This window comes from Benincasa hispida, chromosome 9 (genome assembly GCF_009727055.1).
Source record: "Benincasa hispida cultivar B227 chromosome 9, ASM972705v1, whole genome shotgun sequence".
Taxonomy (NCBI): domain Eukaryota; kingdom Viridiplantae; phylum Streptophyta; class Magnoliopsida; order Cucurbitales; family Cucurbitaceae; genus Benincasa; species Benincasa hispida.
Window position 1 is genome coordinate 45,810,046 of NC_052357.1, and position 13,559 is coordinate 45,823,604.

At 30.8% G+C, this 13,559-nt stretch overlaps 1 protein-coding gene across 1 annotated transcript; it reads right to left on the reverse strand.

The window, feature by feature from the left end:
- Nucleotides 1-3,051: 3,051 nt before the first annotated feature.
- LOC120085473 (probable long-chain-alcohol O-fatty-acyltransferase 1) lies at nt 3,052-8,112 on the reverse strand. Its single transcript, XM_039041451.1, is given in 3 exon segments — nt 3,052-3,391; nt 3,393-4,467; nt 7,913-8,112. Coding segments are annotated over 2 exon segments (918 nt in total). The 5' UTR covers nt 4,082-4,467; nt 7,913-8,112; the 3' UTR covers nt 3,052-3,162.
- Nucleotides 8,113-13,559: the final 5,447 nt, after the last annotated feature.

Here is a 13,559-nt window from a genome sequence, read left to right on the forward strand (position 1 = left end):
ATGGTTACACATTTAGCAACTGTTCTAGAAGATGCAGACGATTCTGATGAAGATGGCATGGTGACTAAGGTATATGTTCAAGGATTAACATTATTTCGTGGTCTATATTTTTTTTTAATTTTTTTTGTGACATTATTTGTTTATTACATTTTAAATATAGGAATGAATACAACTAAGGATGGGATGATGCCAAGAAAGGTGATGGTGAAAGATTTGATTGTGAAGTCATTGAAGAGAGAAGGACAAGTTTTATTGAAAGATTTTATGGTGAAATACTTATTTGAATGTTTAAGACATTTGCCTTTAATTGACTTACTTATTCAAACTTTATTGAATTTTAAGTTATAAAATTATCTAATGTTAGCTTTTAAATTGTCAATTGATTGTCAATTAATTGTCAATTGTGTTTATTTCATAGAATAATCTATTGTTTTTTGTTCATTTGTTATGCATTAGTCAAATTTCAAATAAAATCACTTGAATTAAAAAACGAGGAATTCGATAAAATTTTTTAATAAATTTTTCGTAGGCTAATTAAATTTTAACTTAAAAAAAATGGAGAATCCCCGCGGGGAATCCTCACCAAGAATCCCCACGGGAAACGGAGAATGGGGCCCCACAAGGACCCCATTTCCCCGACGGGGAATCCCCGCCCCCGTCCCTGCCTTCAAATGGCGGGGACAGGGGTGGGGTTGGGGGACAATTTCCCCCATGGGGCCGGGGACGGGGGACGCCCCCCCGCCCCGCCCCAGCCCCGTTGCCAACCTTAATTGTATGGACGGTATAATGTTGCATTCTCTTTTGTCTATCCACCTCTCTCTTGTAACTATCATGGTTTTTGGGCTAAGTTATATAAAAAAAAACCTTTAAAGTTATACTTCATGGCCAGAATATCTTTGAACTTTCATCTAAAATGAGTTAAAAAATACTTTTATCATTAGTTTTGGATGAAAATTATTAGTATTTTGTGTCAAAAATATCCATGAACTTTCAAAAGTTTCAAAAATACCTATATACTTAAAAAAAAATCAAAAGTACCTTAACTATTATATGAACAAAAATCGTTCATATTGTCTTACTTCTCTATTTTCATCTTTTTTCTCTTCCTTTTTCAATACTCTCTTATTCCCCTTTTTGATAATTGTTTGACATTTGTTTATCTAAAATAAATAAATAGATAAATACAATTGCACACTTCACTTAAAGTATATGGACTATAATAAGAAAAAAGAGAATAAAGGAAGCACTAAAGGATTTTAGGACTTTAAATATTTTAACAAAGTTGTAGGTCAGTAGTTGAGTATGTGTTAATAGCCAAATACATTTTCATTCGATTATTTATCATTTTGATATGTTTTAAGGTGAGATTTTTATTTTGGAATTTTATGAGATTTTATGATTTAACTTAAAATTTTGATTTTTGTTTTGGTTGCTACAAAATTGGTGTGAGTTAAGAATTCAAAAATTAAGAAAAAAATAAGAGTATCTATATGAAAAAAAAATGAGGATATGTATGTAATTTGTTTTAAAGTTAGTTCTTTTTTAACTTAAGAAAACCTCAAACAAATTTATCACTATATTAATGGTAGGAGCTTTTATAAACTTTTTTTTTTTTTTAATTCTAAAGTTATTTTTGTAATAAGGTATTAACGGTTTTTGTTCATATACTAACAGTGAAGGTATTTTTGAACTTCTTTTAAGTTAGGGTATTATAATGTTTGAAAGTCCAGGGATATTTTTGAAACAAAAATTTAACGATTTTCATTAACAAAAAATAATGGTAAGAATATTTTTGAACTCTTTTTGATAGTTTAAGAGTATTTTTTAAACTTTTGAAAGTTCAAAAATATTTTTGACACAAAATACAAAATTCGGGATCATCTTTTATAGTTTAGCCTTGGTTTTTTGTTCCAAATTAACAATATATGCATTGAAGTGTTGCTACATTTAGCCATGTATTTCTTTTCTTTTTTTTAACCTTTGAATTAATAAGATGTCTTTTAATTTCTTCATCAAATATTATACATTTTAAGCATCATGCGTATTGTTACATTATTCTATATCTTAAACTTGAAATAATTGCAGCAATTTTTACCTTGTAACGAGAACATTATTGTATTAGAAAAAAATTTAAAAAGAAAGTGCAAATCGTAAGACTCATATAAGTTTAAGCTTTAATTTGATGGTATCGAAAATAAATCTTAAGGTGAACATTGATGCCCTTGCAAGTTCATGCCATAGAAATTGATTTTTGGGTCTCTTTTGATTATAATTTCCTTTTTCGTTTTTTACTTTTGAAATTTATATTTGTTATATCCAAAATTACACTTGAATTCTAAATCAAAGTCTGATAAGAAAACAAGTCATTGAAAATTAATTTTTTTTTTCCTAAGTTTTTAAAACTTGGACTTGATTTTAAAATATAAATAGAAACTTTATAACAAAACATAAAAAGTTAAAGGGTAGAACTAATATTTTTATAAGTTTAAATTTCAAAAATAGAAAATAAAAAATAAAAAACTAAATGGATTAGTGTAGAGTGTGTTCAGAATATATTTCTAAGTGTTTAATTTAAACAAACAAGTCATTTTGGAACAAATTTGATTGTTTGACAACTACTCAAAATATTTTTTAAAACACATTTAAAGTGTATTTAAATAAAAATGAGTTTTTTGAAAAATATTTTTTTTTCTAATCAATCCAAAAAAGTCTTATATATCTACATGATCTTGTGCTTTCTTATATTTCCAAAACTAGCAATACTTTTCAATTTTTTTTCCTTTTTGCTGCCAACTACTAAAGTCGGGTTGGATAACCATTTTTATTTTAATTTTTGAAAAATAAGCTTATAAATATTATTTTCATTTGTAAGTTTCTAGGGTTTGCTATCAGGCGCACCTTTATACTAATGCTCTTTATACTAATGCTTCCAAAAACTAAGTCAAGTTTTTCACCTATAAATATTATTTTCATCCATGAGTTTCTAAGATTGACATAAACCTTTGACTTTTAGAAAAGAAAATCATGTCAATTATCATTGAATAGAGCTCATTTTCACTAGAAAAAAGGGAAAAAAAAAGTAACTTAAACCTTGAGAATAAAAATAATACATAATGCGTCATGCTAGGTAGAAGGAATAATTGCTTGTAATGTGGCAATCCCTCAAGACCTCAACATTAGAGGAAAAAGCAACCAATAAGTGGTGGTTACCATAAACACCGTCGTTAATGGTCCAGAAACTGCCCAATGCAACGGCCACCTTTTCCCATACGCCCTCTTCAATTCAATCTCCACGGCCAAACACACTCCATGCATCACAAAGAACCACGTGGCTTCCCATGTCGGACTCGCTCTGACAATGTAGTAATACAAAAGCTCATACAAAAGCTCATGCCACCCACCGTGGCATCCCTACTTTGTAACGAACTGGTTTGTAGATTGTGTTGTGCAAAGTTTCAGATACTAATAGATTCCACCTCCGACCCCATAAATTTTGAAGCGATGTCGATAGATATGGCTCGTTAAATGCTTGTCTGACCTCGACACCGAAAGTTGATCGAACAAAAACATTGGATAGACTCATAATTACGTCTAAGTAGAAATATATTGTAACACAATTGATCCAGAACTTTACATTATTGGGACAAACAAGGACAATATAGCTGTTTCCTAAGATCAATATGGCAAGTATCACCACTTTGCTTGGCAAGTTTAGAGGCAACTTTGGAGGTGGTTCTTGGTCAGGTGGGGTTGTTTTGTTATGCTTGACTCTAGTTGGAAAGAAAGCAATAGAAGCAAAAAGAGGGAATGACAATGGTGGGTCCGAAGCTAGAGGACCCAAATCGAATGAGAAAAGAAGGAGCTTGAAGGTCGTAAGCCAGGTGACGAATAAGGCGATGTTGCTCGTGAAGAGGATGGAGGAGAAGTAGAGAGGGAGGACGGTGAAGAGAGAGAAGACGGGGAGCAGAGAGAGGAGCCTAAGTTTGCCTTTGGAAAACTTTGAAGCTATGAAATAGCAATACAAAGAGGACATAATGAATATGGGCAACATCTTGATGAATCTTATGATTTCGCCACCCATATTGGAGGGTTTGCCTTTGCTTTGTTTTGGAGCACAAATATATATGTATATATATATATTTTGGCTTTTTTTATGTATAGTTCAACTTTTTATCTCTATTTTAGAGTGAGTTTGAAATAATTTTGTAACGCCTCATCCCAGATTTTTCTACTAAGTCATTCAGCACACAAGCTCTGATGATAAAAGACCCCAAATGCGCGATGGAGCGTCTACCGCCAAATAATCCTCCTTAAACTTGAAACTTGATTTAAATCATATACGTCGCTTATACAGTGCAATTATTTACAACCTTACCATAAACTCAATGTTTGATTACATGTCGCAATAAATAGATGATATGAGTGGCAATTTCTAATAAATAATTCTTGTTGAAGCTCAAGAGCAACCTGGTGAGAAAATAATAATAAAAGAATGAGCTTAAAAGCCTAATGAATGATTGAACGTTCATAGAAAAATAATTTAAATAAATTAACATCAATCTAAATAAAAATTCACGTTTTGTCATTCGATGAAAATTACCAGCAATTTAAAAACTTGAGAAAATTAAAGAAATTCATAAACATTTTCTTGCAAGCTTGGACATAAACCTATATACCTAAACATGCTTATACTATATATGGAGGAAGTCAACATATATAGCAAAGAAAATATGGTCATACTATACATTAAGTAATCTCAAGATGTATAACAAAGCAAACATGGTCATATACGTGCATGGCAAATCACTTCGACATACAATCCAAAGCTTATATATGTGTCAAAGTGGGTCCTGAAGACCTCTTATATACCATGTCTACACTAAAAGAATACTTTCATATCAATGTAGTGGGAAATCATCATGGGTACGTTGATCTAATGGTTTGAAAACCACATTAACTCGACACACAGAACTCATCACTTTTGAAAATCTCGCTTTCACATAATTCATAAATCGTTCTAAAATTAAGATCTTTCTTTTTGAACAACATTTCATAACTTCGAAATTTCACATGATGACGCTTTCTCTAAAACATTTCGAAACAATAAATTTTGCTAATTAAAAAAAATTGATAAATACTTTCGAATATCACAAGGCACACATCTTTTAAAACACTCATCTTAAAAAGTGGCTAATGGGAAGAAGTTTAGAGTTAGTATCTATTTGGTCCGTAGAGTTTGAAAATATGTATTTTGGTCTCCGAAGTTTAAAGAGTAGTTCTACATGGTCTCGCCCCTCCTTTTTCCTCTTCTTTTTTCTCCCATCTTCTTTCTCATCTTTTTCAATGGCTATCGTCTTTCTCTCTTCCCCTTCTCTCTTATTTTCTGTTTTTCTATGTTTCTCTCTTATTATCATTAGAGCACAAACCATGGCCACCAACATGAAGCTGCTTCCGATCCTTAATCTGCTCGTCAACTGAAGCATATGGTGATGGACTAGCGGTGTGGAGGCGACGGGGAAGACATTGTTGAATTTTTTTTTTTTTTTTAAGGAAATGTAAGAAGAAAGCTTCATCGATTTTTAATGCCTTTATGAAAAAAGAAGCGTAATTTTACTTTAACTTGCGACGTCAAATTTCTCTTCGTCAATCAAATTAATTTGGGGATCATTTAAAATTATTTTTCAAACTTCAGAGACTAAAAGATATATTTTCAAATTTGGAGGACTAAACGGATACAACTCGAAATCTCTAATGTACTTTTGTGCTACTATTTATTTAAAGGCTATGTCATAAGTGATTAAAATAGTAAGATATGGATAGAGGTATTTATGGGTTGGGTTGAAAGACTTTTTAGACCCAACCCAATTGTTCGAGTTATAAATTTTTTCAACCCAAATAACTTTATTAAAAAATGAACCCAACCATGAAATATTTGGGTTGGGTTGGTTCGGGTTAATCGAGCCATTTATTTAAAATTTTGTTATAAAAAGAAGTAAAATATAAACATGTAAAAATCTAATTTAATTTTTCATATATTGAATTAAGATTAATAACTCAATTTCAATTTGTATGGTGAAAAATTTTCTTTTAAAGTGTAGAAAAACTACTTTTAAGAGTTGTTGAAGAAGAAATTATTCAAAAAAAATATTGGAATTAAATAAAATTAAAATTAATGTATGTATAAATAATTGTATTATAAGTAATAAAAAAATATATTTTAAAGTTAATAATAAATTCGGTTGATTCAAGTTGGTTTGGGTTATATTAGGTGAACCCATGAACCAACCCAATCCATAAAATTTTCATTTATTTGAACTCAACCCAATTCAAATGAGTTGATAACCTAACCCAAACCGCATGGATTGAGTTGAATTTATCGATTTTTTTGGATTATCGGATTTTTTGAATAACCCTAGATATAGATATGTGAGCATTTATGACGTGGGCACGTGGACATTTGTATTACCTACTAAAGAAACCAACGGCAGGTCAAACATTTATGACGATTATAGATTGTGAGCATGTGGTTTGCGGTCACTTTCAATTAAACATAAATTGGGAAGGTTAGATCACATGCATGCAAATTAAAAAAATATATATATATATATATATTTTTTTTTTTTATTTTCATCTATTTTGTTATTTTTCAAAAATTTGTATTGTACTACAATTTAGTTAATATGTGGTGTAGTTTCAAATTTTTATAGTACAATTGAGATTAGGAAAATTCAAAATTAGGATTTACGTTTGAAGATGCAAATTTTTAACTTTTAAACCCAAATATAAATAACATGTTGAAAACGTTATCTTTTAATTTCATTAAAAAATAAAATCTATATTTTTTTCAAATTAGAGTTTAGGTTTGAACGTGTTAATTTTTTTTCAAAACGATAAAAGCTCACATGTTAAAGATGCAATCTACCCAAACTTAAACCCTAATTATTTGAAAAAAAAATAAGTAGACTCCTATTAGTGATAAACTCTATCATTGATAGACCTAAGAACTTGATCTAAATTTTGCTATATTAGCAAATTCTTTTACATTGTCCTATGTTAATACTTTAAACCTAAAAGTAACTGTCGCTTTTTAATTACATATATAGTTTAACACGTGCAATGCACATTTATGTATTATAGTAATTATAAAATCAAGAAATCTCATACTTCTTTGAAAAGCAATTAAAATCATGTTCATTCAACAGAATCTTTTACCAGTAAGCTTTGGTTGATATCAAATTAACATAAAATGTCTCAAACATTTTGAAGTAATAGTTTAAAGTCTAGAATCACCTCAAAATCATAGCACTCAGCTTTAAAATTATACATAAATAACATTTTTTCATGAATATTCACAAAACTAGTCATGTAATAACAATATTTTATATAAAATAAACCATTCAGAGTATTGTTAAGGTAAAAACTTAGGTCATAAGCTATTTGAATCTTTGATTGGTTTGAAATACCAATAAAAACATGTAATTATTACCTTATTTTATCAATCACTAACCTAACTAACATAAGACTTGAGATTAACAATCCCAATATTTCCTTTATTAACCAACACTTCCCATTCTACTTGATTTTTCCTAATAATTCCCTAAAAGATCTACAACATAACTTTCAACCTTCCAAATTCACACCCTATTCGGTAATCATTTAGTTTTAAAAAAATTAAAATTATTTTCTCTCAATTTCTTACTATATTTTTCATACTTTTTAAGTAAGAGAGTCGAATTCTTAACCAATTTTTTTAAAAAAACTTCTTTAGTTTTTAGAATTTGACTTGATTCTTTAAAATATTGATAAAAAATATATATCAAACCAAAAAATTTAGTGGTGGTAATTTTCAAAGACTAAAAACTAAATAGTTATTAAATGGAATCACGATTTATGGAAAGGGATGAGAACTTACCAGACTTTTTAACTTTGATTGAGTGGCTTCTCAATCCAGTTTCAGCTGCAAATTCTCTTCCACAATTCTTTCTATAACCTTTTTCTTTCCCCTTCACTTCCCTCTTTTTATTCTCATTTATAAACAACTAATGGTGGCTTCTGGAAGAATCGCCCACTTCCTTTCATTTATTTCTTCCCAAAATTATCTTCAACACTTCTAAATTTTTCTTTATTTTCTTTATAACTTTTTTTTTTTTTCAATTTAAGAGTAAAAAGACAATCTTATCCTTGTAATTTTGAAATTTCCCTTTTGCCCTTGATTTTCTTTCCTTTAATGACACAGAGAAAAAACCAATAAGTCCTAACAACTTTCTTTAAGAGAACCAGTATTTGTACCTTAAGTTCTTTGATTACAAACATTTTAGTAAAAAAATGTATAAACAAATAATTTTGGTATTTAATAACCATTTTGACAAATATATATATATGTATGTATATATATTGAGTTAATTATTAGTTCTTTATTACGTGTATCATGATATTTTCAATTTTTTTTTTCATATAAATGGTGTTTTTATTTTATTTTATACTAAAGTTGCTTGTTTCTTTTAAACAATTATGTAATTGATATTTATGAAATTTCATACTTACAAAATAATAAATTATATAAAAAGTGAAATCTGATTTTTCTAACAATACTATTTTACAATTCATAAAAAAATTTAGAGTGATGGACTATGGTTGGAAACGGTAGGATCCTCAGAACGACGAACAATAAATTGTCAAGGTACGGTGGTCAAGCGAAGAGTAAAACCTGCAAAATAAAAACTCGTTATAGGCTGAGTCGCAGAGCACGCTCTCTTTAAAACGTTTCGCGGCTTTGCCCAAGTGTGCAAGCAGGTTTGAAATTTGCCACGTCGTCCCAAGATAAAACAGTCAAAAGAACTCGATCGGAAATGCACCGTTACCGATCGGAACACACACCCTTTCTAAACTCACTACTCGGAAAGCTAAGATGGAGGAGGAGAGGGAGAGGAAAAGAAGTGATAGGTGAAGAAATAATTTGTGTGTCTTGAACGGTTGAAGGTCAGGCCTTTTATAGGCTTTCAGCGATGAACTGTAGGGAGCAAGAAGGGCTCTCCGTCACAGAATGTGCGCGGACGGAACGGGATGGGCGGATGAAACGGAACAGACCATTTCCTCCTTTTTTTCGGTTAAAATAATATTTTTATTAAAATTAATCATCACACACGTGTCGCACCGTGCCTAACCGGACGATGGTGCGTGTGTGTCCCGTCCACCAAATCCATTGGTCTATCCCCTCACTCCCTTCAAAACATGGGTACCCTTAGGGCCCAAATCCAAAATTCAAGATTGAAATAGAAAGAGATTTCCAATATCAAATTTTTCAATGTGGGATTCTCTAACCAAAAAGATAGATTAGAGAAGAAAATTGAGAAAGGAAGATAACTCAAATAACAGTAAGCACAAGCTTTTGTAACAAAAATAAACAACAGAGTTCCTTATAAAGTATGGATTTTCCAAATAATTAAAAATTCAAAACAGTTTGATTTTTATTCTATAATTAAAGAAAAATTAAAAAAAAGTACAGATCATGAGGTTGGGTATTTGGGTTACCGAGTTTTCGAACTCAACAATTACTCATGAATTTGCTTGTTGGAGCACTCCATGGGACCTCTATCAAGTTTTCCAATAATGTCCAAAAGATGATTGAAATGACACTTTTTTTTATTAATTTTTTAATTATTAAGATAATATTAAATTTTCATCGACATGTCAATATTTTCAGTGATATTTCTACATTTTAATAGGTTTAGTATTGATATGAGGGATGAATCGATATTTTCACTATATCGTAGAAAAATCAATTAGACATAATAATTAAGCAACAAAATATCACTGCTGTAAATATAATATAAATAATAGACATATTAATTTATTTAATAATAATAGAATTTATATTTATTAATTTAAATTTATTTACTGAGTTTTTCATTTTTATAACGTTTTTAAAAATATCCTTCGAAATCAAAATTTTATTGATATTTTTATTGAAATTTTCATAAAATTAATATTTACATCGACATTGACATTTTAAATATTGAATATTAAAGTTAAGAACCTTTTTAATATATACATATTCTTTTTCATTCATTTTCTTATTCTTCTTTCCTCCCTCCCTCCTCCCAATTTCTCCTTCACATGGCTTCCACTACCACGAACTACCCTTTGATGTCCATTGTCACTATGTTTTTCTTCTCATTTTTTGTTAGGGGCTATTTGATAGTCTCCATGAAATTGGGTTGGGTGGACTTAAAAAGTCCACTCCATATTTGATAGCCACTTAAATGAAAACGGTGTTTCTCCTTTCGTTTCATTTCTCATTTGCAGGGTTTTAATTACTCTTCCTCCTCTCCTTTTCTTCTCGTCACGCGTTTTCATTGCTCACTTCTCTCTCTCTTCTCATATTCTCTTTTCTTTCGTCGTTCGGCTTGTCTTCTTCATCTCGTCTCTTCGTTCTCCCCTCCAGCTCGAATGGGTTGTATTCCTCTCGGACTTCGTTCCATATTCAAATTTTCTTGCTCAACGATGCATTTCTCTTCTTTGGTTTCTTTATATGTCTATTTTTTTAGACCAAGTAGATACAAACAATTTTATAGTAGATCTAATGATATTTCAGTAGATCTAACCTTTTTTTTTGTAGATCTAACTATTTTTTTAGTATATATGAACGGTTTTATAGTAGATCAAGTTTTTTTTTTTTCTGTTTAGATCTAAATTTTTTTTTCAAATATTTGGTTTCTCGATGAAGATTTGTACGTTTTCGTCTTGATTTCTTCATGTTTTTATTCTTCCTTGCATGTTCGATTTTTTTATTCTTATTGGCTCTGTCCTTTGTCCAATTCCAGACTGTTTTGATTTTCCTTTCGTTCCATTTTCGGCATATTTTCGGCTTGCATGTTTGTGACTAACTAGGGTTTACTCCTATATTTTGTTCTTCGTCTCTTACAATTTATTTCCACTTTTGTTTCCACTGGCTCGAATGAGTTATATTTTTTTTATCCATTTATATTGTATTTACTTCGTCTCTATTTTTCCTTCCCCTGCTGATATCTATTTTGTCTCCTGACTGTTTCCCATACTTTTTTCTTCCAGATTTCCTCTTGCCGCTTCAATATTAAAGCATGTGTCATTCCCTTGTCGTTTTTCTTATGTTTTCCATCAAAATTGCACGACGAGTGAATTTTTGGTAGGGAATACTGACCACCCCAACAATAGGTCTATTTTCTATCTTTTTTCTCCCTGAAGGCCGATAATGATTTGTTCAAAAAATCTGCAGTCTCAGTATGATTTCTGATTTAATTTTATTTCATTTCGATATTTAGATTAAAAAAAGGGATGCATCTCCATATTTCTTTCTCCATATATATTCAATCTATTTTCTGTTTTACATCTGATGAATGGATTTTTTTTCTCGTTCCATTATAGATAGTGTAAATAGTAAATAAATAAGTCCATCAGATATAACAACCTAAATATTCAACCCATTTCACGCGTACTTCATCGAATTCAAGTTGCAAGTACGAGCTCTCGTATCAATCTATAGAACATAGAAAGTGAGATATATATATTTATTTACTATTTACACTACCTATAATGTTACAATATATATAAGTAGTTTAAAGACATACCGCATATGTTATAATATTTTCTCTTTAGTCACGATTTCTTGCATATATATCTCATAACGTAATACCTACATTCGACAGTTACCACTTGTAAAGGACACTACATTATAAAGTCAATATTAATACACATATCATACATATGCATTAAATAAACATCATTCGAATGCCACCTCAAAACTACAACAAAGTAATCCAACCTACGAAAAGTTCAATAATAATAGTTACAAAACGCAAATTCGAGCAACTATGTAACAATTTCAAAAAAGTTTAAGGCCTCAATACCTATCAAAACGTCCAAACATCATTAACTTTGCTTTCAATCCCTTGAAAATTTTGAATTGAACATCACAAATTGAAAACAACTCAATTATTTGACCAATACTTCAATGGGTAACCAATAACTATTAATACTAACCTCCAAACTTACTAAACCCTTGCAAAGATCGGTGTCAAACCTATTGGACAACAACTCAACTTTTTCCAACACTTCAAAAATCATAGAACACAAATAAAAAATCACTTTTAACTTTTAAGCCCAAATCCAATAGACCAATCATTTCAAACTTACCAACACGACTTACCCAAAAATTAGGCTAAAATCCAAATCTGCTTTATTACTTCACCAATGGACTCCAACCTATGCATAAGTCACAATTAAAGCTCATATAAACAATTTCTAGCAATAACAATCAACCAAAAATGGTTCCAAAACCTTCGTACTCACTAAAATCCTTCCAAACAACTTCAAATCTATTGGAAACTTATGACACACCAAAACAACCTTCGACCTGTTGGACAGTATCTCAAAGCCTTCAAACCTCCAAATTTAGCATCCAACCATAATGGATAAATTAAAATCCTAACCAAAATCAAGTGGTTAACCAAAATTAACCAAAGAAAACAAAAAAAAAAAAATCATGAATCTCTTTACCTACTCGATCCCCCACCGGTCGTGGAGTTCTCAACGATGGCGATTGGTGAAACCAAACAGAACGATGGTTGGATGTCGGATCTGGTGGGTCTGAGATGAATAACGACGACTGACGTGAACGGGTTTGACGATCGGTGTCCCTTTGCGTGATGGAAGCTGACGATCGGGTTTGACGTGAACGTGAACGACGACTGGCGGATCTGGCTTCCCTTGCATGATGGAAGTTGTCATCGACAAAACTAACGGCGGCAGGTATTGACAATAGTGGCAGCAGCAAAGGGCAGCGAGCGACGACGTGAAGGGGCTGGCAGCGGACGAAGAAGATGAAGATTGGGGGTGGGGGGGGGAGGTCTCGACGGCGCGAGGGTGACGAGAAATGAAGAAAGAAAGAAAAAAAGGAAAAAAATATAATATAATATAACAACATATTTACTTTATTTTATGTTATTATTATTATTTTCTTTTTCATTTCATTCTATTAAATTCCTTTCCCCCAAATCTCCAAAAGCAACCCTTCCCCTTCCAATTTGAAAATAATAATTTCGGTCTAGAGCATTTAACTTTAAAATAATAATTTTGGTAGGAGGAAAACCAAATTTGAGGGGGAAATGAAAATGAGGAGGGAGGAAAGAAATAAAGATTAAAAAATATTATTTTTATATTTTACTTGACACGAAAAATATGTTTAGTAAAAACTTCTTATACTTGACACGAAAAACGTGTCAAGTAAGACATTTTATTACTTGACACGAAAAACGTGTCAAGTAATGGATCGCATGAAAATATCTGAAACATCTTGTCAATCTCTGCTTTTTTAACCCTTTTACTTGACATTTTCTTTTTTAAAAGGTCATAACTTGACTTTTTTTTCAAGGAAACGTCAAGTAATTAAAAACTAGAAGTATCAAATAATATAGATTTTGTAGTAGTGCAATCTCATTTAACAAAACTGCATTAGATATCCTAACTCAACTCAGCATCCAAACATAGACTTCCAGACTCAACTCATTTAAACTTTGCACACC